General features: G+C 39.5%; 1 protein-coding gene and 1 long non-coding RNA gene across 3 annotated transcripts; one reads left to right on the top strand and one right to left on the bottom strand.

The window, feature by feature from the left end:
- Window positions 1-3,947: 3,947 nt before the first annotated feature.
- On the top strand, window positions 3,948-4,883 carry LOC129764876 (uncharacterized protein C7orf50 homolog). Of its 2 annotated transcripts, XM_055764431.1 has the most exons (3): window positions 3,948-4,062; window positions 4,157-4,249; window positions 4,316-4,883. In XM_055764431.1, the coding sequence occupies exons 2-3, from the start codon at window positions 4,174-4,176 to the stop codon at window positions 4,840-4,842; spliced, it is 603 nt and encodes a 200-aa protein (XP_055620406.1). In that variant the 5' UTR covers window positions 3,948-4,062; window positions 4,157-4,173; the 3' UTR covers window positions 4,843-4,883. The 2 variants fall into 2 exon arrangements, with proteins under 2 accessions (XP_055620406.1, XP_055620405.1); XM_055764430.1 differs by having other exon boundaries at window positions 3,968-4,249.
- Window positions 4,884-8,852: 3,969 nt separating this feature from the next.
- Window positions 8,853-10,373, bottom strand: LOC129764878 (uncharacterized). The gene is made up of 3 exons (XR_008741273.1): window positions 9,419-10,373; window positions 9,234-9,358; window positions 8,853-9,175 (listed from the first exon to the last, which is right to left on the bottom strand). It is a non-coding gene; the product is annotated as an uncharacterized LOC129764878 (long non-coding RNA).
- Window positions 10,374-24,421: the final 14,048 nt, after the last annotated feature.

The following is a 24,421-nucleotide window of genomic DNA, read 5'->3' as shown; positions in this document are numbered from 1 at the left end:
AAACTGCGATCTCTTCGAAGGTGTTGCCCATGACAGATTCCACTGTGAAGAAGTATTTTTCTGATATCGAACTCTATTGGTATTGGAAATTGTAAAAAAGAAGTATTTTTCTGATATCGAACTCTATTGGTATTGGAAAATAATCACATCCAATGTGCAGCGGTTCTAAGCTAACATGTGGCTGAGTGGAGAATTTCTTATCAAATTTAAAGAACAAGTACTACCAATTTTGATCCATAATGATCAATCTGCATGTGACTGAACTGAAAGATTTTTTCACTATGCAGCTTCCATTGGGATTTCCAGTAAAATAGGTAAATGCTGACTTGATTTTTAAATATTTGGCACTATGTTACGCAATTCGTTCTATTTTATAGAAATAACGCTGTTCCATGTGTTGAACGCGGTTATCATATTTGGCAACGTATTCGAATAAGAGACACCCGTGACCAGTGTGGGCCACATCAAAGAAAGCGAAGAGCGTACGGCATGCATTATCGAGGTTTACTGTTTCGATGTCCCGTTCGAGTACGTACGACGTGGTGTCGATTTCCGGCGTCAAATCATCTTCGAAGATGAGAACGAAATGATGCAATTTGCGATCCAGAAAAATTTCGCAAGTGTCCGAAAAAGCACACTTTTGAGTACTGTGATATCCAACTCGCTCGGTAAAAGCATACAGGAAAAGCTTTTCAATAAAAAGCAATTATAAAAATAAGAATAGAATAACAATATTAATAAAAATAAAAATATTTTAAATAAAAATTATATTGTACCAATGGAGGGCCAACAAATTAGCCATTACTAAAACCGAAATTGAGCCAACACTGGACATACAAACCATAGTTTTGTTTGACCTTTGTGACTACCAATTTTTTTTCGTAGGATGTACCAATGATTAGTAGGGTAGAAAATGACTAGAGAATTGGTAATATTTACCAAAAAATTTATCATATATGCTAAATTTTCCTCTCAGTGTAGGACTGCACCAACGGGTGTCCATTATTCGAATATCATGGAGCACAGATCCCAGAATGACCAACTTTTCATGCACTAAATTACAGAAAAAAATCAAAGAATAAAATAAAACCTCAGCACACTCAGTAAACACTCAAACGTTTAGATGCAAATACGAAAAAATCAAAATTTGTCGTGCAAATGTCGTATGGTGCAATTGTTGTAGGGGTTATTGTTCAGCCTACAACGAACACACACTTGATGGCAAGCATATCTTAATAGGAATTTACCGTCTGGTATCGTGATATAATTTGGCTTTGCATTCCTCATGAATAACTGTGTTCTACTAGTCAAGTCCTTCATTTGATACCCATATTGATGGGGTTTTGAAAAAAATATGTAATCCACTATTTTGTACTGGCGGCCATTTTGGATTTGCATTTTTCATAATTAACTGTGTTCTTCTGGTCAATCCCCTTCGTTTGATTTGATATTGATGGGGCTTTGGGAAAATATGTAATCCGCCATTTTGTAGCAGTCGCCTTCTTGGATTTTCAAGATCATTAAAAACGCAGTTTTATAATGACTGCAGGGATAAAGGTGTGTTCCACATTTCAGATCAATCGGTCAACAGGAAAGGGGTCAAATTTCAATTAATGTGGTAGAGCGCCATAGACAAACATGTTACATACAAACTTACAAATATGTCACAGCTGAATAAAACCGTTTAAAAACTCCAGCATTCTATCAAATCGAGCGCGATTAGCCTCTCCTTCATCAGGCGTGACGCTTCCACCACTTTTAACACACTTCGATAGGCTCTCCTGCTCCACATCCCATAGAAACTCCTGTCTCTCACTCTTGCGGTATCGCACTGCATACATCGCCTGCAAATGCAGCGACATCTCTTATGCTGAAAATCAATCTCAAGACAGCGTCTTTCCTGCTTGGTGTGCGATGATAGAATGTGGCCAAGCACCACCATCGCTCATTGTATATAGCCATATAGTTAACGTTGTAGCGACCGCCTATATTTATTTACAATCACTTTTTGTCCCCCTCCTTAACCTTGTTCATACGTTTCGCCCGTACCCGTGGTTGCTTGTAATGAATAACTGTTTGCTGCGGGAGCGCAGACAAAATGTATGGGAAAGAAAGGAATTATTTCTTCCAATTTTTCATCAATTTGAACTTTATATGAGCTGATAAACCGTAATTTGTAGCACATAAACAATTGCTGAGGATATTTCCTATCAATGTGTGTATTCGGAACCAAAATCCATTCATTAATTGACGCATTAAAATTAGCGTTCAAAAACTCAACACTTTTTCACACCGAAATATTGAAATGGGCCCCTATATTGAACGTCAAAAAAATATCGCAAAACATTAGACCCTTTTTTTTTGTTCATCAAGGTGCCTATTCCGTTTTGGGGTGGTTTAAAAAATCAACTTTTTTCGCAAAAATTTATAACATTTAAACTACTTAACCGATAAAGACGTTGTACATACCAAATTAAAGCTAATTAGCTTTCTCGAAAAAAAAATCCACACTTGCAAAAAATGGATTTAGATTTTGTAATTTTTTATTGTATTTGTTTTCTACTGTTTTCATGGCTTTGAACTAGAGGGAGCTATATTTTTTTCTGTTTTTTTTGAATACTGAACTATAACATATCCAAGAATCAAAGAGGCACCTTTTTCCGTTTTTGAGCAATGATTTTTCAAAGTTAACCGCTGGCCCGAAAATTAATTTTTCCCCTTTTATTCAAAAATTACGTTTTTTTCTCAAAAAAAATCATGACATTTGAACTACTGACCCGATTTAGATGATCGACTTATTAAATAATAACTCAAAAATGAAACATAACACCACTATGATTTTCAGATATATTATGTAAAAAAAATCTCAGCTTTCCAGAAAATATATAAACGATCAAAAGAAATCATATCCATGGCAAAACATCAACTCTATGGTCAGCATAAATAATACTTAGAATAGTTTTCGATGAGAAAGCACTTTTTGGAGTATAGATTTGCTTAAGCTGCTTGAAGGATTGTAGAACAAAACTGTATACCAGAAATGGAATAGAAGCATATTAAAATGATGCTCTGATTTTCCCAAAACCCGAACCAAATATGAGCTATCCTGATTTCTTCCTAATTTTTATTTTCATTCTTCCTGATTTTTGAAAATTATGGTTGGCAACACATGAAATTCGAGCTCGGTAAACGATTATCTCGATTTACAAAATACGAAATTTTAATCGGTGTGATAGTGATAGTGAATGTATCGCGATTGTATTCTAAATCCTGACAACATTGCATATGTATTATGGATTCTGTGAAGGCCTCTGATTTTTATTATTTGAAGATCTCTGGTTATTGGGTTGAAATTTAGTTCAAATATTACTGGAAGTTTTGGTTCGAAAAATTATCTTAGAACTTAAAGTACAGAATATATAAGGTATCGGGGTTCCTCTTACCAGCAACATTGTGATATTACGGCTTGCCACTTACAAACTTACTTTATGATTTGATAAATTACCTTCTATTTTCATTTTTTGAACAACACTTCCTGAAAATAATTGGCACATATACACTATAATGCATATAATCTCAGTAATTTTCTACAGGTACCAACATGCAATTTACAATCCCCTCTATTCTACGCGGCGAATCACGTGAGATGGCTCTCTTGAACCGAAGATGTAAAGCCCAGACTGTGTCACTTGAACTGTAAAATATGTATGCAAATAGCAAAACATCTGAATAAAAATGCATTTAAGTTGTAAAAAAAAAAAAAAAGTGAGATGGCTCAAGTCACGGCGTTCCCGAAGGCGAATGGGGTGACTACAGTTTGTCACTAGGTGAGATTTGAAGTAGTGTTCTCATATGTTATCGACTCTGGTATCAAATAGCAGCCAAATAGAAAAGTGGCGTCCAAAATAAAGCGTGAAACTTTGTCATCTCACCTCATTCGCTGCGCGGAATAAAGCGGAATATTTCGTTTATCAAAGTCTGTTTACTTGTCTGTGTACAACCAAACAACCAACCAAAGCACGTAGCCTCTGTATGTCAAAACAAAGCGGCATGAGCGGCATAGTGCGTGTAAACATCGAACCTCGCTATATTCTCACTGTATCACAAACAATTTCCAACGAATAAACGATATTTTTTATTATTTATGAGCCAACAGTTTAATTAGCATCAGAAATGGGCAAGAAGAAAAACAAACCCCAAGAAGAAGTCACAAAGGTGCCTGGCGAAGATGCCACACGGAAGGAACAAGGTAATTTATACATCCGTTTATACATTTAAAAATTTAGCCTAATCAACCAGTCTTTATTCCACCAAGGAAAGCGAAAATCAACCAGCGACGATGTTACGGACATACCATCAAAAAAAATTAAAAAAGGATCCCCTCAGTCTACCGATATCACCGCTGGAACAACACTTGAGCAAGTACTACTAGTGAACCCATCCCTCAAACCGAAAAAGAAAACCAAACGCGCCAAACAGCGCGAGAAGCATGCCAAGAACCAGGAGGCTAAACAGGAGAAAGCGAAAGATCGCGATCGACAGGAAGTGAAAGAGTATCTGCGAATGTGGAGTGAGGACAAAGACAAATGGAAATTCCAAAAACTTAAACAAATGTACATACAAACGCATGTGTTCGACGAGGACCATCTAGATGGGGAAATGTGGCCAACTGTGTTGGAATATCTGTCGGGATCGAAAGGATCCGGTAAAGAAGCCCTGCTGAAACGTGCCGAGGCCGTTGTGAAAGAAATTGACAAGCAAGCCAAAGATTCTGAAGACGATACGCTCCTCCAGAGCAGCAAGTATCAGCGAGCGCGAGAACTGTTGCAGAATATTGTATAGTTAGGATATAAGCTAACAAATAAATTTATTTTTTTTTTTGACGTCACCTGTTATCATTCGAAAAGATAGATATATTAAAAAATATTGGAATAAATTCTATTCATCTGAAAAAAATCACCTGAATTGGAGATAGATTTCGATACGATTCCACATGGAGCAAATGATTCGTGAAATGTATTCAGATCAGCAGTTCCCTTACGGTACGTTTAGACTAGTGATATATTCATGTGAAGAACTATGAAAACATTCATAGAAATAGTTTACACCAACGCAAATGTATAAACATAGTTCAATTCTCACTCCCGACATTCTTCCAAAAATGGAAGTAAAAGTGACGAACCAGCCGAAATGTGTTGAAAATCAGTATAATAGAGAAAAAAAATCATCAACTGCGCATGGATTGCCACTCACATTTATTCCAGCTAAATTTTCGCTATAACATGAGATTGTGAGATCCAATTTATAAAGCATTGTATAGTATATAGTATGTGTATTATGTTATGAACAGCGTATCCCATTGGATACATTGGATACATTTACTCGTGAATTCTAATCCTAGGGCCCTTGCTTGACCATCTTTGTGTGTTATAATAGAATAACATGGTCCATGCAGCAATCATCAGTGATGAAGATCATTCACATGAAACAAAAAGTCACAGGAGGGTTGTATCTGAGACACGACCGCAGTAGGACGTAGGATTCCGTTAGGCTATATGTTGATTTTGGATATGTTTGAAGAATTACATCGTTAAAGGCTAGGCGCAAATTGAGAAGCGTGTAGCGCTCGTAAGCGAACGCGAAACTACCAACACGACTCATACGTGCCACAAACGTAGCGTGGTGGAGCGCATATTGAGTCGCAGTTTGGTGTAAATAACATGCCACTCGCATACAACTACTGATTAACACAGAGTTGCGCGATATATTTATTTACTAACACAATCACCCGACCAGTACAGCCATACAGTGTCAAACCCACGGCGTTATATGATTGTTCACCAACACAACTACCACAACCGGCATGACCAGCACGAGAAACTGTGGTTCAGCCACAGCGTCGCGCGAGTCGTGTCTCACGAGCGCTTCACCATCTCGCGTCATCAGGCCAATTTGCGCCGTTCTATCTGTTATCCATTATCCACAAAAATAGGCGCTATATCGCGCCAAGTTACTCGCGCTATATGCGTCTCAATTTGCGCCTTGCCAAACTCTTTGATAATGATTTGGTGGCTTCCTGAAAAGGGCCGTTTTATTTGGTTGTTGGGTATTGTTTGTTCACTCCACCAGTGTTTACCGAGTGATGATGACAGAAGGATGATAAACAGTCGTTGGATGGTGCGTATCAGATAAAAGATACCGAAGTGGAGCGAGATATGATGAAAACCGCCTTCTGTGGCCCTAGACGAGATGCGTCCTGTGTTATGTATGGATGAAATAAAAAAAAACTCACCAATTTAATATAAGATAGTTATCAATACCGAATACAATTATCAGTTTTTCTCATCAGTAAAAACATGTTACTTTAATATAGAGAAAACATATTTGAAATGGAAAAGGCAATTTTCTTTTATAATTTTTACTTTATGAGTGTTTATTCAACCCAATGCGAATTTTAATTGGACTAACAACACCTAATACTATATGTAGAGCAATCACTTATTCTAATATTTCTCCATTTTTTCAATTTTTCTCGCCGTATAAACTTTCCTTGGATAAAAATGAACACAACAAAACAGACAGCTTAAACCAAACGATCATGGTTTTTATTTATGAAAATTTAAATAAATCGTTTCATATATCAAGTCATTTTTAACACAACTGCTACCAAATACACTTACACTTGTGCTAAATTTCTCGCAATACATGATCGGTCATTAATATGAAATTTTTTACGAAGCAACCAACATTAAAGTTCCAAATTTAAATTTTATTTGCTAGAATTAATCGTATCACTCACATTACTTGCAATATAAAAATGTCCCCGACTTGCATATACAGTAATTTACATTTAATGCGACATGTCGAGGCACCACTCAGTGTCGCATTAGAGGAGATTGTGACCTGTAATTGGACATTCACGCTGACAGTGGTCAGTGTCGACGTCTGGTGGCGACTTTCAATTCGGGCTCCGAACTAGATAGTATAATCTCTATTAGATTAGAAGGCACGAATGCAGTTTTAAAATGTTAAAATTTGAATGAAAATTTCTACATTATGTTATTTAATTACTTGAAACACGTATTTTTTACTCTTATTTAACCGTTTGTCCATACATTTCTGATATTTTGACTGAAACTTTTCATTAAAATTGAAATTGTCTCCAAACACAATTTTCGTATGAGATATTTTCACCACCTGTAAAAAAAAGTGTATTTTATTTAAATAGAATGCTAATTCGATACGGCTAGGTTAACTTTTATTCATAATTGTAATTTTGAATACGTGTTCATTCCGCCTGAAAATTATTTACTATCTTCGACGCTCCCGAAATCGTGGAACAAAGCTCAGTGCCGTCAACGCGAATATCAACAAACACAGCACAAACGAAAAACAGAATGTGAAAAACAAGTTAGAACCAGAAAAGAAAAACAGCAAAATGGACTCAATTTTCGTAGACATTGGTGAAGGATACATGCAAGGAGAATATTTAGATGAACATTTAGAAGATCTACTACCGGCCAACATTCATTCGAGCTGTTCTATTGCTTTAGAACAAATCACCGTCAGCGAAGCTAATAGCAAGCCTGATCAAAATGACCGTCCAGTGAAATACAAGAGACGAAAGTATAATGTCCTCACCATCAAAGATAAGAACATAGTCTGTGAAAGCCTTGCCTACAAAGTCATTGGTTAGTTCTAGCGAAAAAACTGCACCCGGACGCAAGTCGTTGAAGGAGAGACTGACAATTACACCTTGCAGCAATGCAAGTGGTAGCCACAAATTACCATTACAAGTGCTTGGCCGCGCATCAAATCCTAGGTGCTTTAAAACGCAAGGCGTGCCTGATGGGATACACTATTTTTCAAATAAGAAAGCGTGGCAAACTAGTGCGACGTTTACTGATTGGTCCTACTCCGTTTTCGTTCCTGAGATCAAACGGAAGGCAGCTGCACAGAATAGACCGACTAATGCGCTTCTAATTCTAGATAATTGCACCGCACATTGCAGTAAAGATATGTTTCAAGTGGATGACGCAGAAATTCAGGTGATCTTTCTTCCTCCAAATGTGACAAGCTTTCTTCAGCCTATGGATCAAGGAATCATCAATGCTTTTAAGGGTAATAATGTCATTACATTTTCGAGTCCAAGTTAGTGAATATTATTTTTATTTTTTAGTTATCTATAAGTCGAATTTTCTGCGCCGTGTTCTGTTAGAAACTGACAGCGATCGCCCAGTTACAGAAGTTATCAAATCATTTAGCCTTTATGATGCTATTCAACTAGCGACTGATGCGTGGGCCACTGTAACTCCAGAAACGATTGCTAACTGTTGGCGCAATCTCTTAAGTCAAGATCAAAACTATAACTCGTTCAAGAATTTCACAATTTCTTCACCAACAAGTGACCCCCGCGTGTTGCTTTCTAAAGTAGTGCAACTCGTTGATCCAAACTACGAACTGACCGAAGAAGAAGTTCAAGAGTGGCTAAGCAACTCAGACAACATAGATGTAGCGCAAATATATACCGACGAGCAATTGGCCAAGCCTCTGGTGGTGACTTTTTCGAGGCCGACCATGAAGAGCAAGATTGCGATGCTAACGAAAGTGCTGAGGGTGATCTTAGTACTTCGGTTATATGTACTCTTGGAGCAGTCAATCCGAAAAACGCAATGATTATAAGTAGGCTATCAGCATCATGGATGTACTCCAAAATGTTCTTATTGCTGTTGGTGATGACCGTAAATTAGTGGAAGCCGAAAAATGAAAAAACGAATATGAAAATGAAATTATTCGCCTTCTTGACGAATAACAATAGTGAATTTTAATGAAGTATATGGCATGATAACAAAAATACAAAATGATTGATTGTAACAACATAAATTGTTTTGATTGGAAAAATGGTTGAAAATACTCCTAAAAATTTATCGTGTTGTAAAAACTCGCACAATGGTATATTCGTGTTGACGGCATTGATTCTTCACTTTTAGTTTATCGAACTGTTCCTGATAATCGGGCTGCTCTCGGATTAGTATTGCGACTGTGCCTCATTTCACACCCACTGCTGCTCCCAAGTCTTCCGACTCGGCGTATAGCAATATGGGATATTGCGTTTCTCACAAACAGATGGCAAGTGACACATGATTTCCACTTTTCTGCAGCGAAAATGACAATCCTGTAAAAATTGAGATGCGAATTAGAGACTTCCGATTAGATATTTGACTTTATTCAACTTTTTTATAAATTGCAACCTCCATTTCAACACACAATATACACATTGCTTTCCCTGTTTCATTATTCCGCGGACGCACTTGAACATCCTTTAATCCATATCGTAAATAATATTTGTGTTTTGATGCTGCAATTAATTAATATATATAAGAACATGCGGAAATAACATTAAAATATCCATCTAAACCTTTTTTGATAAGTTTATGAATGTTCTTGGTTAATTTCTTCGGCGCCATGGGCTGAGTGATTGCATTCGTATTTTTAAGTTTCACATCATATTCTTCCTTAACGATAGTTGTGTCGATTTCGGCATCTGGTTTCTCTACCTTTATATTTCCTATTATTATCTCGAAATCAGGGGATAGTTTAGTTGACCAACGCCTTGCAATACCGCAATGCTATTTCTTGCTTCTCGATTCCGTAAACTGTCGACCGTGGAAGGCCCGTTTCGTCAGCCACTTGTAGAACACTCTCACCACGATTTATCAAAATGTTATTCTGAGTCCATTTTGATGTTTTTCTTGTCTGGTTCTAACTTGTTTTTCACATTCTGTTTTTCGTTTGTGCTGTGTTTGTTGATATTCGCGTTGACGGCACTGAGCTTCGTTTCATGATTTTGGGAGCGTCCAAGATAGTAATTAATTTTCAGGCGGAATGAACACGTTTTCAAAATTAAAATTATGAATAAAAATTAACTTATTCGTATCAAATTAGTATTCTATTTAAATGAAATACACTTTTTTTACATGGGGTAAAAAACCTCATACGAAAATCGTGTTTGAGAACAATTTTATATTATATATAATGAAAGGCTTCAGTCAAAATATCAGAAGTGTATAGACAATCGATTAAATAAGAATCAAAAGTACGTGTTTCAAGTAATTAATTAACATGGTGTACAAATTTTCATTCAAATTTTATTATTTCAAAACTGGCTTCGTGCCTTCTAATCTGATATAGATTACACTATCGAGTTTTGTCCCAAATTGAAAGTCGCCACCAGACGTCGACACTAACCACTGTCAGTGCGGATTCACCTCTGTCCAATTAGATGTAAACATGTCCAATTAAACGTGTCGCATTACAGGTATGTCCAATTAAAAAAATGTCGCATTAAATGTAAATTACTGTATTTGCAATGCTGATTTCCCCCGGGCACCTTGGTTATGATGTTTCTGTAAGGGAATACATTTCGGTAGGTGTAAAAGCTCCCCCTACTTTTATGTATTTGCAATGCCGAATTCCCCCAGGCAGCTCGGTTTCGATGGCTCTGTTAGGAACCCGCCGCATGTGTCGTCAATTTCGACCAATCAGAAATGGGTATTTACGTTAGGATAGTGGTTGAGATTTTTCAATTGTTAGATAGTTAGTTTCATGACATATATTATTTTCTTCAATATAAAGAATTGTTATGGAGTGCCAAAATCGATTGACGCGAAAATTTTATCAATCCACCATGAAATGACTGAGCAATAAGCGTTTGAAATTGGACAATTTTCACGATGTGCTCGATTTTCGATTTTCAATTTGTACCCAAATATGTTCCCGAAAGTAATCCTACGTCAAAAAAAACGGACTATCGGCCTTTACGTACGATTCACATAGGCGAGACAAAATAATGCGATAATCCAACCCTTCTACATAATTGACGAATCAGAAAGCGTCAGTTTGCTAACCGACAGCGAACGGTTCGGTGTGGCTTGTCATTCTCTGTTGCCTCAGTGGAATCTCGGCCTTAGTCTAGAAAATGTTGTTTGTAGTCTAGAAATAAAATCGCTAAATTTTCTGCGCGTCAGTACATGCTCTGCCTTGAGCACGCTTTGTACATATTCTGAGAACTGATTCTGAAGCACATGATCAGAAGCTCTTATAAGATAACCTTTGTATGGGTCCCCTCTCATTGCTCAATTCCTGGCAATGGGAAGGCGGACACTCTCGCAAAGGTGGGTGCCCAGGAAGGCGAACTGTTTGATAGACAGATTTTATACGATGAATTTTTCCAATTACTACGTCTAAGTTCCCTCTTGAATTGGCAATCCGATTGGGACACTGGAAGTTTTGGGCGGTGGTTATATTCAATTATTCCAAATGTTTCTTCGAGAGCGTGGTTCACAGGTTTGGACGTAAGTCGTGACTTCATTCGTGTAATGAGTAGACTTATTGTAGCATGGTACACAAATTCAGATATGCCGGCCCCTTGATTCTGCAAAGCTTTGGAACTGCTTCTTTTGGGCAACTATCCACAAGAGGTATTTGTAGGGTTCCACTGAGTGCTCAGACGTCGATAGAACTGGGATGACAAAAATCATTCCATTCTAGCGACGCGGCACTCAGTATTTTCTTCTTTGTTTTGGAACATGTCTTTTGTGGGAACGTTGAGCTGCATCCTCACCCAAAGGGGGAGTGAAAGAGCTGTTCCTGTTTCGGGTTTGAAACTCTGCAAAAGAGCAGGTGCTTTGTGCCCAAATATGGGTTGGACGGAGGGTCCGACAAGATCAGGAACTTGGGATTAAAGGTGGATGGCCTTAATGATTGAGGCAATTGTTGCCCGCGATAATCGACTCTTCGAAATGTTATGTACTTGCGCACTTTTGTGGCAATTACATAGCGGAGACAAAACTTATTTCGCGCCTGGGTGATCTGAGGATTTTTGAAATTCTTCTCGGTCACTTTATCCTGGATCGTGGAAGAGGCTGGACCCGGCGGACATCGCCAAGAGCCTCGGTGTAAAAGTTTAGGTTAGTTAAACGTGTTTTTTTTTTGTTACAAACCAGTTTTAGGATTTTTTTCCCGGGTAGATAGTTTTTTTTTATATAGTGGCTCAAAAACTAGAGACAGGAAGGAAATATCGTGCTTTGCGTGGTCAAATCGAAAGGTAAAACGTGCTTGATTGAATGCGTGATTAAACATGTCCTAATATTCCACGTGGGTGGAAATATATGCATTAATCCAACAGCAACAAATTCCCGAAACACCGTTTTGAAGTTAGAGCCGCTCCAGACCCCACGGTGCAGCGAGAAGGAGCCAGCCAACCACAAGCTGAAGAGCGCGAAGCGCTGGCAGGGATTGAGCAACGACGACGACCGGTTTAAGCGCTGGTCCCAGCAGCCTTAATATCAACGACCGACTCAAGCGGAGGAAGTCCCGCTGAACCAAGCATCAGGAGCATCGAAGATTGGCTTAAACGAGGGGAGACCCGCTAATCCAAGCGATCAAATAACCATCGACAAGCGGGAAGTGGCTCGCTGATCTAAGCAACATAAGCAGCATCGCAATCAAAATTAGGACATCGCACTCAAAAGGTCGTGAGTAACACAAAAACTATTATTCCATGCGCATGACGATATTTCAGCCGGTACGGTCGTGAAAGCATACAAGTAGCGATCGTAGCCGAGCGAGTTGGTCGACCGGTCCCCCATGTTAAGGGTACCCGGTTCGAATCCCAAGTTAACAACATATATGATCATATTCGAACAAACCAATTAAATTTCCACGTACGTAATGAATTTCACGAATCGAAACAAATATACAAAAATCCTAGGTCCCAGCGACGCTAATTTTTCCGCTGGTTGCGATTATTTGGTTTGAATGGCTCTCGTTGATTTTTTCCGGTTGATGATTTTTGTTGGTTCTGGTTTCCCAAACGTGAAGGGAAAACTTGCATTGTTTGAGACTTTACCGGTGATGATAACACAGGCAAAAGTGGGATCTATTTTGTCGATCTGAGGTCGATTGTTGCTAGCAACAATTGCCACAGCAATCAGTTCGTTTCCCAAAGTGCTTGGGACGGTCGAACCTGAAACCTTTCTGTGTTTGGGGGTTCAAAGGAAAAAACCTGCCCTTTGGCAGAGTCTCAGCTGGGCACCGAAACAGTGGTGAACGGCCTCATTCGGGAGTGGCGCTTAAGGCGCCTCGCACACCGGAGCAATAAGCAACTAGCAACTATCAACATGCAATAAGCAATATTATCGCCAATGGATTTTTCCATTTAATCTTTGTTGATCTCGCATACCGACGCAATACGATATCGCTGTCGCCTTTACAGAGCAACACATGTCGCTAGCAACACGGCGTGTCGGTTGAAGAGCAACTTATCGCCCATATTTTGACAAGTTTCGTACATTAAGCCGATTGTTTGCATAATGTCGGGGGTTTTTATTGCTCTGGTATGCGAAGAACAACAAAATATGTTTCCTGTTGCATATTGCGTATTGCAGTTTGCTAGTTGTTTATTGCTCCGGTGTGCGAGCCGCCTAAGCCGTTCACTAGCAACTCCCCCATTCATTCATACCCGACCGTCACGGGTTACATTTGGCGCCCAACGTGGGGCCCACGAAAGTTTTTTTTTGCAGTATCATTGAATAATTTTATAAACTAAATTTCTTCTGTATATATTATTTCTACTATTATTTTCGAATTTACATACTACATTTTTTTACATTATTTATTGATATTGGGTACAATTTTCTTATATATTTTTCGTGATTTTGAGTTTCTTAGTTAAGTTTCTGAATAAATTGATTTTTTTCTGATTGATAAAATTACTGATAACAAACTTCTTCAACAAATACAATAAATAAAAATTTCATTAATATAATTTTCCGCTTTTTGATTTTACAGCACATATCTTGTCGCTAAGCTACATCATTCATATTCCTACTAAACAAATACGAAACAAGATGAGTAAATTTCCATCCGCAGAGTATTTGAATTCGGAGGAGACCGACTATGAACTACAGATTCGTGACCGTTGGAACGAAGAAACAGTCGATTTAAATTTACCTGAAAAACAAAGATCTTTGAGAAAACTTTTTAAATCTGATCTTAAAGAAGGGCGAAATTATCGCTCAAAATTTTCTATTAGAGATGAGTTTGGGTTAATTGAAGAAAATATTTCTGAAATATTAAAAGAGTTGAAACGACATGGTGTTGATTAAAGAAGAGAATCGCGTATACTTCATTATTACTACCGAGCGAAAAGGTGTCTAACAAAAGATGAGGAAGATAAAATGTTAAAACGGGGGTTAGTTCGTAGAATTACGGAAATTTTGAAAGAATTTAAAATTGGACCACCAGCTTCTCCAGTAAATGACAAAATTAATGATATAATAAATCAATCCGAAGAAGCTGCTTCTAATTCAACCGTAATTGATCGAACTCCAATAGCTACAGAACAGGTAACGCCACTGTCCCACAACGTCACGAGAAGACAAACTGGAACAATCCCAAAATTGAACCAAACGAACACAGCAAACGTGCAACAGGAATATGTGCAGCCAATTGCAGCCATTTCAGAATCGAACCGAACGGGCACATCAATTCTGCAGCAAGAAAACATGCGACTACAAGGGAGAATCGAACAGCTTGAAAGGTTGATGCAAAATTTAATATCGAATCCTACGAGAGAGGGACAAATAGGAGCTCAGGAAGAAAAGAATGAAGGCACAGAAGGGCAGGAGCAGATTATTAAGAAGATTACTAAAGAGAAGAGAGTTGGGTTTCAATCTACAGACAGCGAATCGTTAGATGACATCCTTCCCGCTGATGCTAACAAAACGAAAAAACCACAAACGTCCAGTAAACGAAAAGTCACGGCAACCTACGATTCGGATGAGTCCGAAGCATCGCAAAATAGTCACTTGGCTCCCAGAAATGTAGACACTAGGCGTTTTATACAACGAACTTTTAGGGCAGGAAATAGGGTAGAGCATACTAGAGACGCTTACCGCGTAGAGAAGTGGAATATGAAATTCTCAGGTGAATCAAAAACGACAAGTATTGAAAATTTTTTGTACAAGCTAAAGAAAATAGCTGAACGCGAAGGGGTTTCAAATCAACGACTTCTGAGAGACATTCATCTACTTCTAGATGGATTGGCATCCGATTGGTTTTTTACCTTCGTGGACGAATTCACGAGTTGGGATGTTTTTGAGAAAATGATCAGGTACAGATTCGGCAATCCGAATCAGGACCAGGGGATTCGACAAAAGATGCACGAAAGGAAACAACTACGTGGCGAATCCTTCATTGCGTTCGTCACGGAGATAGAAAAATTAAACAAAATGCTTTCAAAACCACTCTCGAAAACGAGGAAGTTTGAATGGAGGCGATCTGGCGTAGTGGTAACATCCATACCTCTCACGCTAAAGGTCACGAGTTCAATTCTCACTCCCGACATTCTTCCAAAAATGGAAGCAAAGTGACGAACCAGCCAAAATGTGTTGAAAGTCACTAAAATACAGATAAAAAAAAAAAAAAAAAAAAAAAAAGGAAGTTTGAATTGATTTGGGATAATATGCGACTGTATTATCGATCTAAAATATCGATAATCGAAGTAGAAGATCTTCAGCACCTCATAATGCTGAACTTATATAGGATCGATGCAGCGGACCCCAGCCTTCAGATATTGGGGGAAGGCATGTCCAGAAGAGCAGTCAATAAAATTCAGGCAGAAAGTGACTCGGATGAGAACAATTACTCGATCCCAGTGCATGCTATCAAACCGAGCAAACAAACAGCAGAAACACAAACATCACGTCCCACTATTGGAGCACAAAACCCTCCAAATCAACAGCACAGATCAGCTTGCTGGAACTGCCAAGAGCAAGGGCATTGCTGGAAGGAATGCAGTAGACCGAAAGTTTTATTTTGCTACGGATGTGGTAACCATGGTAGGACAATCCGTTTTTGTGAACGATGTTCGTCCAGTTATCGGCCTTCGTTTAGGCCTGCGCAACAGGGAAACTAAAAGTTGGGTGTACGTGTGGGAATCCTTGCATCCTTCATAATACAAAGGTTCCCGAAAATGCAAATACGATCGCGAACTATGAGCGGTTACAAATAATTTTTCACGTTCAAATGAACAATTTGTCGTGTCCACATATTACGGTAAAAATATTCGACACGGAAGTCGATGCCCTACTTGATTCCGGAGCCGGAATCAGTGTTATTAATAGTCTTGATCTCGTCCAAAAATATGGACTCGCAGTGAAGCCTGCTACAGTAAAAATTAGCACGGCCGATGGAACGCAGTATAAGTGCTTGGGAATGTTAAACATTCCGTACACTTTTAAAAATATAACTCGCGTTATTCCTACGATAGTTGTACCGCAAATAACCCAAAAATTAATCCTTGGTGCTGACTTCTGGAACAGCTTCGGAATCAAACCAATGATTGATCTAGGTCATGGACCAGAGAATGTGACAACCCTAGCCGAAATTAGAGAACCAAAATCTTGTCACCACTTAGAACCTGTGGCAGACATTCCAAAAATAACGAATAAAGAGACAGACGATACCCTAGACATTCCTACGTATGAAAGCCCGATCGAACCCGTACCAGAAAACGTGGAGACCGAACACAAATTGTCAAGCGAGGAACGGCGAGAGCTGATAAATACGATAAAAATGTTCGAATTAACTGCTCCAGGAAAACTAGGTCGAACAAATCTCATTCAACATGAAATAATTTTAAAAGAAGGATCACAGCCACGAAACCAGCCAGTATACAAATGCTCGCCCTACATCCGAAAGGAAATTGATGCCGAAATTGAGCGTTTCAAAAGCATCGACGCGATCGAGGAGTGCTACAGTGAGTGGACAAATCCACTAGTGGCAGTGCGGAAATCGAATGGGAAAATTCGCGTGTGTTTGGATTCGAGACGAATCAACGCAATGACCGTAAAAGACGCTTATCTGATGCAGAATATGCAAGAAATATTCCACCGATTAGAGAGTGCAAAATATTATTCAATAATAGACTTAAAAGATGCTTATTTCCAGATTCCATTGAAAGAGGAAAGCAGAAATTATACTGCGTTTCGTACTTCGAAAGGACTTTTCAGGTTCAAGGTGTGTCCTTTCGGGCTCACAAACGCACCGTTCACGATGTGCAGACTCATGAATAAAGCCATCGGATTTGACCTTCAACCCAATGTCTTCGTCTACTTAGACGACATTGTGGTCGCGACCAAGACTCTACCCGAACATTTTCGTTTATTGAGAGTAATTGCGGATCGTTTGAAAAGGGCAGGACTCACAATATCGCTAGAGAAATCCGAATTTTGTAAAAAGCAAGTAATGTATCTAGGATATCTTTTGTCTGAGAAGGGAGTCGCAATAGATGAATCACGTATTCAGCCAATCTTGAATTATACAAGACCCAAGACAGTAAAAGACATACGTCGTCTAATGGGTTTAGCCGGGTTTTACCAGAAATTCATCGATAATTATAGTCGAATCACCACACCCATAACAAATCTGCTTAAGAAAAGCAAGAAAAAAATTATATGGACACCGGAAGCAGAGCAAGCGTTTAACGAGTTGAAATCTGCTTTAACTTCAGCGCCAATCCTGGGAAACCCAGATTTCGCCTTACCGTTTAGCATTGAATCGGATGCCTCCGATAACGCAGTAGGCGCTGCGTTAGTCCAAGAGCAGGATGGTAAGACTAGGATAATCAGTTATTTTAGTAAAAAATTAAGCAGCACTCAAAGAAAGTATGCTGCAGTTGAGAAAGAGTGTCTCGCTGTACTGTTGGCTATTGACAACTTTCGGCACTACGTGGAAGGTACAAGATTCAGGGTGGTGACGGACGCCAGGAGCCTGCTCTGGTTGTTCAAAATTGGAGCGGAATCGGGTAATGCCAAATTGTTGCGATGGGCCCTCCGCATCCAATCCTACGATATAGAACTTGTCTATCGAAAGGGAAAAAGTAATGTGACAGCAGACTGCCTCTCACGATCACTCGGTCTCGGTCTTACCACTTGATCCCCAATACGAGGAGTTGATAAAAACAATAAAAGACAACCCGATGAAATTTAGAGAATATCGCATTATCGACGGACAAATATTTAAATATTGTCCATCTTCGAAGAAGCAAAGTGACTCTAGGTTCGCATGGAAACGTTACTCACCGGGGTCGGAACTAATCGGAATAATTAGGCAGGAACACGACAAAGCACACTTTGGTTATGAAAAAACGCTGGCTGCGATTAAGGAAAGGTTTTTCTGGCCGAAAATGGGGGAACAAATTAAGCAATACTGTCGAGCATGTTTAAGCTGCCAGACGAGTAAAGCTGGCAACACTAACGCAACGCCACCCATGGGCGTTCAGAAAGCGGTCGAGTACCCGTGGCAATTCGTCACGCTGGACTATGTCGGTCCCTTGCCGGCGTCAGGAAAGAATCGTCATACTTGTCTGCTAGTAGCGACAGACGTATTCAGTAAATTTGTTTTAGTTCAACCGTTTCGCGAAGCTAAAGCGGAAACACTGGTCGAATTTGTGCATAACATAATTTTTCGTCTGTTTGGTGTTCCAGAGATCGTGTTAACCGATAATGGTACACAATTCGTGTCAAAAGTATTCAAAAAACTACTAGCTGACTATAATGTGAGCCACTGGCTAACTCTAGCATATCACCCGCAGGTGAATAATACGGAAAGGGTAAACCGAGTCATCACCACAGCGATCCGTGCAACACTCATAAAGGAGCACAAGCACTGGACAGATAATCTGCAAGATATTGCGAGTGCCATACGAAATGCGGTAAACGAGTCAACGAAATACAGTCCCTATTTTATTGTGTTCGGGAGAAACCAGGTATCCGATGGGAGAGAGTATGCTCTAATGCGGGAAAGTAGCGAAAGGTCAAGCCCAGATGAAACGAAGCTAGCGGAGGATCGAAAGAGACTTTTTGAAGAGGTGAAAATGAATTTGGAGAGTGCATATAAACGGCACGAGCGAACGTACAATCTACGAGCTAACACCAGTTGTCAGCAATATGTTCCGGGGGAGCAAGTACTTAAGAAGACATTTTACCTCTCAGATAAAGGGAAAGGGTTCAGCAAGAAGCTCGCGCCGAAATACGAGCCTTGCATTGTTAGGAAGGTTTAAGGTTCTCATTCCTATGAATTGGAAGACCTCGACGGCAAGCGAATTGGAGTTTTCTTCGCAACTCACCTCAAGAAGATGAATCCCGTTTCTTCTCATCTAAACAAATAACAATAGGTAAAGCTATGTCACTCCTAGTGAGGAACCAGAAGATTACGATGAGAAAAAACACCTTCGGGGAAATATCTTTGGACAGCGAAATTCCGCCTGGGTTTTCAAAACCAGTTATGGGAAGTGCTGACTTTGGTTGCGAGTTTTGAAAATTGTTCTTTGAAGCTTGTTAGTTGCGATTTCCATGAATAATTAGAAGGAGCCAGGGCTATGACCTGTGAATAGTAATGGCGTGGCCATGAATCGTAAAGCGAGCCCAGCGATGACTTGCTTAAAAAAAGTAGTGAATGTCGTGAAGAACAGCGAACAATTGGAAAAATTCTCAGTCAGAGAAAGCATGAATTACGCTGGTTGGAAAAACTTTCAGAAGAGCTGTCAAATTCTTCAGAAAAAAGACCACTCAAGAGGACGATCCCATGAAAAATTCGAAAAAAGGTCATTGAACGGAAAACACAACAGTTTTCCGATGTAAATAAAATTTGTATATAGTAATTTTAGTTAGTATATTAAGGACCTGAATTCCCTAGCCTTAAGTACTATATTAGTCTTAAACTAGAATTAGTAAAAAATTTTTTGTTCGAATTAATATTCACCTTTTTTCATACATTTTTTCTTGCTTCTTTTTAAATTCTATTTTTTTCCCTTTCGTTTTTGAACCTAAAATTGAAGAATAAAATTAATTTGAAAATTAGTAAGTAAACTATTTTGGATACTTAGCAAAGGTTGATCCCTCTATGCGGAGAGAACCGTCGTGTGCTGTCGGTCATGCAGTTCAGATTTTTTTTTATCCCTTTCCTATTCCCGTTCCATTTCTTTTTTTCGTCCTACATCCCATCGCCATCTTGGCATTTTTTTATGTTGCGGGCGTTAACCTTTTCCCGTATTCCTTTTCCAAATCCTGGTCCTGATCCTGATCCTAGGGCTCCCCCAGTTAAAGCTGGCATGTGTACCTGAAAACAAATTAAACTTTTACAATAACAACATGTTATTGGAACGAAATACTTCCTTTCATCCGATAAAATTGACACCGTAACACTGAACACCTTCGACAACACCGAACTCCCTCGCGTTTCAAAACAAACTGAACCCAATACAAACAAAACGGTCAGAGTTGTTCATAGATTATCGACTGTAGATTCGTTGGATTGACAATAGCGTGAGTGTGTATGAGTGATACAAAAATAGATTAACCGATTTGTGTAGAGTGCGAGGGGTGTTCGAATGTTGAACAATCTATTTTTGTGAATTATATAGTTGAAGGTTGGACATTTCGTTGTTCGATGTGATGACGAACAGGAATATTCAGCGAAATATGAGTTAGCGGAAACAGAAATATTTTCCTGGATTTATCCGGGGTAATTTCTGCAGACGTTAGCAGACCCTTTTAGTTAAGATGATAAGTGATAGTTCCGATTACTCGAAACAGTTTGAGGTGGAATGTATCGTGAATCATCGGTTAGTTTCCACATGGGTGGATAGTTAAGTTAAATTTAGAGGCCCTATCTATGTTATCTGAACATAAATCAGAGGTTGAAGATAGTGTGTCCAGTTTAGTATGATGGTGAGTTATGTATTTTTAAATAAAGTGTGAATGCGATTGTCAATCCACAACGATCATCTGTGGTTCAGGGTTAGTTTTTCTTCTTGTTTTCTTTTCTCTTAGACTGATGAGTATTTTTTTAGGAAGGTTGAGAGGTCAAACTGAACAGAACTTTCTGATTTTTGCTGGAGACCGGAGTTGAGAAACGTTGATGGTCAGTAACAGAGAGAACTACGGTTCCTCTCTGCAAATAGAGGTGGAGTCGATTTTTTTTTGACGATGAACACATATGACCCCGAAAATAGCGATTAGCTTTGTGAAGGTTGACAACTCAGAAGCCTTCGAAAATTTGATTGGTTTCAAAATACTTGTTTGAACCAATCAAATTTTCGAAAATCTAGTGGGGAATGATGTAGCATGGTACACAAATTCAGATATGCCGGCCCCTTGATTCTGCAAAGCTTTGGAACTGCTTCTTTTGGGCAACTATCCACAAGAGGCATTTGTAGGGTTCCACTGAGTGCTCAGACGTCGATAGAACTGGGATGACAAAAATCATTCCATTCTAGCGACGCGGCACTCAGTATTTTCTTCTTTGTTTTGGAACATGTCTTTTGTGGGAACGTTGAGCTGCATCCTCACCCAAAGGGGGAGTGAAAGAGCTGTTCCTGTTTCGGGTTTGAAACTCTGCAAAAGAGCAGGTGCTTTGTGCCCAAATATGGGTTGGACGGAGGGTCCGACAAGATCAGGAACTTGGGATTAAAGGTGGATGGCCTTAATGATTGAGGCAATTGTTGCCCGCGATAATCGACTCTTAGAAATGTTATGTACTTGTGCACTTTTGTGGCAATTACATAGCGGAGACAAAACTTATTTCGCGCCTGGGTGATCTGAGGATTTTTGAAATTCTTCTCGGTCACTTTATCCTGGATCGTGGAAGAGGCTGGACCCGGCGGACATCGCCAAGAGCCTCGGTGTAAAAGTTTAGGTTAGTTAAACGTGTTTTTTTTTGTTACAAACCAGTTTTAGGATTTTTTTCCCGGGTAGATAGTTTTTTTTATATAGTGGCTCAAAAACTAGAGACAGGAAGGAAATATCGTGCTTTGCGTGGTCAAATCGAAAGGTAAAACGTGCTTGATTGAATGCGTGATTAAACATGTCCTAATATTCCACGTGGGTGGAAATATATGCATTAATACAACAGCAACAAATTCCCGAAACACCGTTTTGAAGTTAGAGCCGCTCCAGACCCCACGGTGCAGCGAGAAGGAGCCAGCCAACCACAAGCTGAAGAGCGCGAAGCGCTGGCAGGGATTGAGCAACGACGACGACCGGTTTAAGCGCTGGTCCCAGCAGCCTTAATATCAACGACCGACTCAAGCGGAGGAAGTCCCGCTGAACCAAGCATCAGGAGCATCGAAGATTGGCTTAAACGAGGGGAGACCCGCTAATCCAAGCGATCAAATAACCATCGACAAGCGGGAAGTGGCCCGCTGATCTAAGCAACATAAGCAGCATCGCAATCAAAATTAGGACATCGCACTCAAAAGGTCGTGAGTAACACAAAAACTATTATTCCATGCGCATGACGATATTTCAGCCGGTACGGTCGTGAAAGCATACAAGTAGCGATCGTAGCCGAGCGAGTTGGTCGACCGGTCCCCCATGTTAAGGGTACCCGGTTCGAATCCCAAGTTAACAACATATATGATCATATTCGAACAAACCAATTAAATTTCCACGTACGTAATGAATTTCACGAATCGAAACAAATATACAAAAATCCTAGGTCCCAGCGACGCTCATTTTTCCGCTGGTTGCGATTATTTGGTTTGAATGGCTAAATTAAGTTGAGCGAATAAGCACACCCCCACCGCTCCCTATGGGGGAACACATGAAGAAGTGACACGATGAATAAAATTTACTGTTGCCGAAAATAGGGATGGAAAGAGAGGGGAGATTATGAATGATCACGGAACAAGCACGGTTATTTGAATGAAAAACACACGAGAAATTATGTGATTGTGGGGATAAAGATATGATGATGAGAGAAGTGAAGTCTTTAGTAGGAAAGTTTAACGAGCCAACTGAAGAATAGGGTAGTGGAGTTTAGGTAGAAAGAGAGAATAAAGAAAATTGAGGGAAATGTTAGAGTGATAGGGGAAATAGATTCATTAAAACGTGTAAATAAAATGTAACGAAATTTATGGAACTGTAATGAAAATTGGAAATCAATAGAGACCTTTTCTTTGGAGTATTTGCAAATTTAGTTTATTTGTTTTGATGAGAATTCTAAAACTGGTTTTGTGAAGGGTCCACGATTAGCAAATCTTGCTCTCCTCGTTGATTTTTTCCGGTTGATGATTTTTGTTGGTTCTGGTTTCCCAAACGTGAAGGGAAAACGTGCATTGTTTGAGACTTTACCGGTGATGATAACACAGGCAAAAGTGGGATATATTTTGTCGATCTGAGGTCGATTGTTGCTAGCAACAATTGCCACAGCAATCAGTTCGTTTCCCAAAGTGCGTGGGACGGTCGAACCTGAAACCTTTCTGTGTTTGGGGGTTCAAAGGAAAAAACCTGCCCTTTGGCAGAGTCTCAGCTGGGCACCGAAACAGTGGTGAACGGCCTCCTTCGGGAGTGGCGCTTAAGCCGTTCACTAGCAACTCCCCCATTCATTCATACCCGACCGTCACGGGTTACATTATGTCCAACCACTACTCACTAGATGTATATCTTCACAGAATAAATCATGTTCAAGGCAATGTCGGTGTAGAAACGGTTACGATAACATCGATCACGCAGTTTGGCAATGTACGGATAATTACGCAGCCAGAGAATACCTTTTGAATGCCCTTGAAGCTCAAAGAAGATAGCCCTATGTTCCTGTTAGGCTGAGGACATAGTAAACGCGGTGCGGTGCGATTAATTGGAGCTTACCGCGTGCTATGACATACTGACCGCTTTAGACTTTTCCCCGACAGCCAGTCGAACACCAGATGCTATCTCTGGTCATTATGCACAATGCTACAGTGCGTGTGGCAACTCTCGGTTGAGACAACGGTACCCCTTATCCTCATTCCTAACCTGTCCTGCCCCACAATAATTGTTGCTCTTTTAACCGCGAGTATTCGGTTGAATTCTACTAAACATTAAGTTGAAATTTTGTATAAAGAAACCTTGAATTAGCGGCTCCGCAAAGCTTATTCGATAGAGCCTTACAAATAAATGCTTTGGAAAAAAAAACAAATAATCTGAACCGGTTATATAATGTGGATGCTTGTCTAATCCGTTGTCAATTCCGTAAACGCGAATTGAGCTTCGTTCACGAGTTAAGGCGAGTATTAAAGATAATAATTGATTTTCTGGCGGAATGAACACATTTTTGATTCCAGATGGCTTTCTAGCAAATGAGAAATATTAGTCTAACTAATCATTTCTCTCAGTGTGACGATTATTCGATTAATCGATTATTTGGGGTGATTAATCTTATCGAATTAAAAACTTCTGGAAAGTATTCGTTTAGCTGATGAACGATTAATTTCAAAAATCGGGGATCACTAGATTTTACAAATTTTCCGCTCCCATGAGAAACGAAACTGTTACCATTTCCTCAAACAACTCTCTTGTAACCGTTGAGAGACCCT

Source organism: Toxorhynchites rutilus, chromosome 2 (assembly GCF_029784135.1).
Source record: "Toxorhynchites rutilus septentrionalis strain SRP chromosome 2, ASM2978413v1, whole genome shotgun sequence".
NCBI classification, from domain to species: domain Eukaryota; kingdom Metazoa; phylum Arthropoda; class Insecta; order Diptera; family Culicidae; genus Toxorhynchites; species Toxorhynchites rutilus.
Note: the sequence above shows the minus strand (reverse complement) of the source record. Positions and strands in the feature narration are given on the sequence as shown.

Bases quoted from the DNA above. Each gene is read 5' to 3' on its own strand.
- LOC129764876 (XM_055764431.1), top strand. From the start codon at position 4,174: ATGGGCAAGAAGAAAAACAAACCCCAAGAAGAAGTCACAAAGGTGCCT. The intron at 4,250-4,315 runs GTAATTTATACA...TATTCCACCAAG, and splicing joins TGCCACACGGAAGGAACAAG to GAAAGCGAAAATCAACCAGC.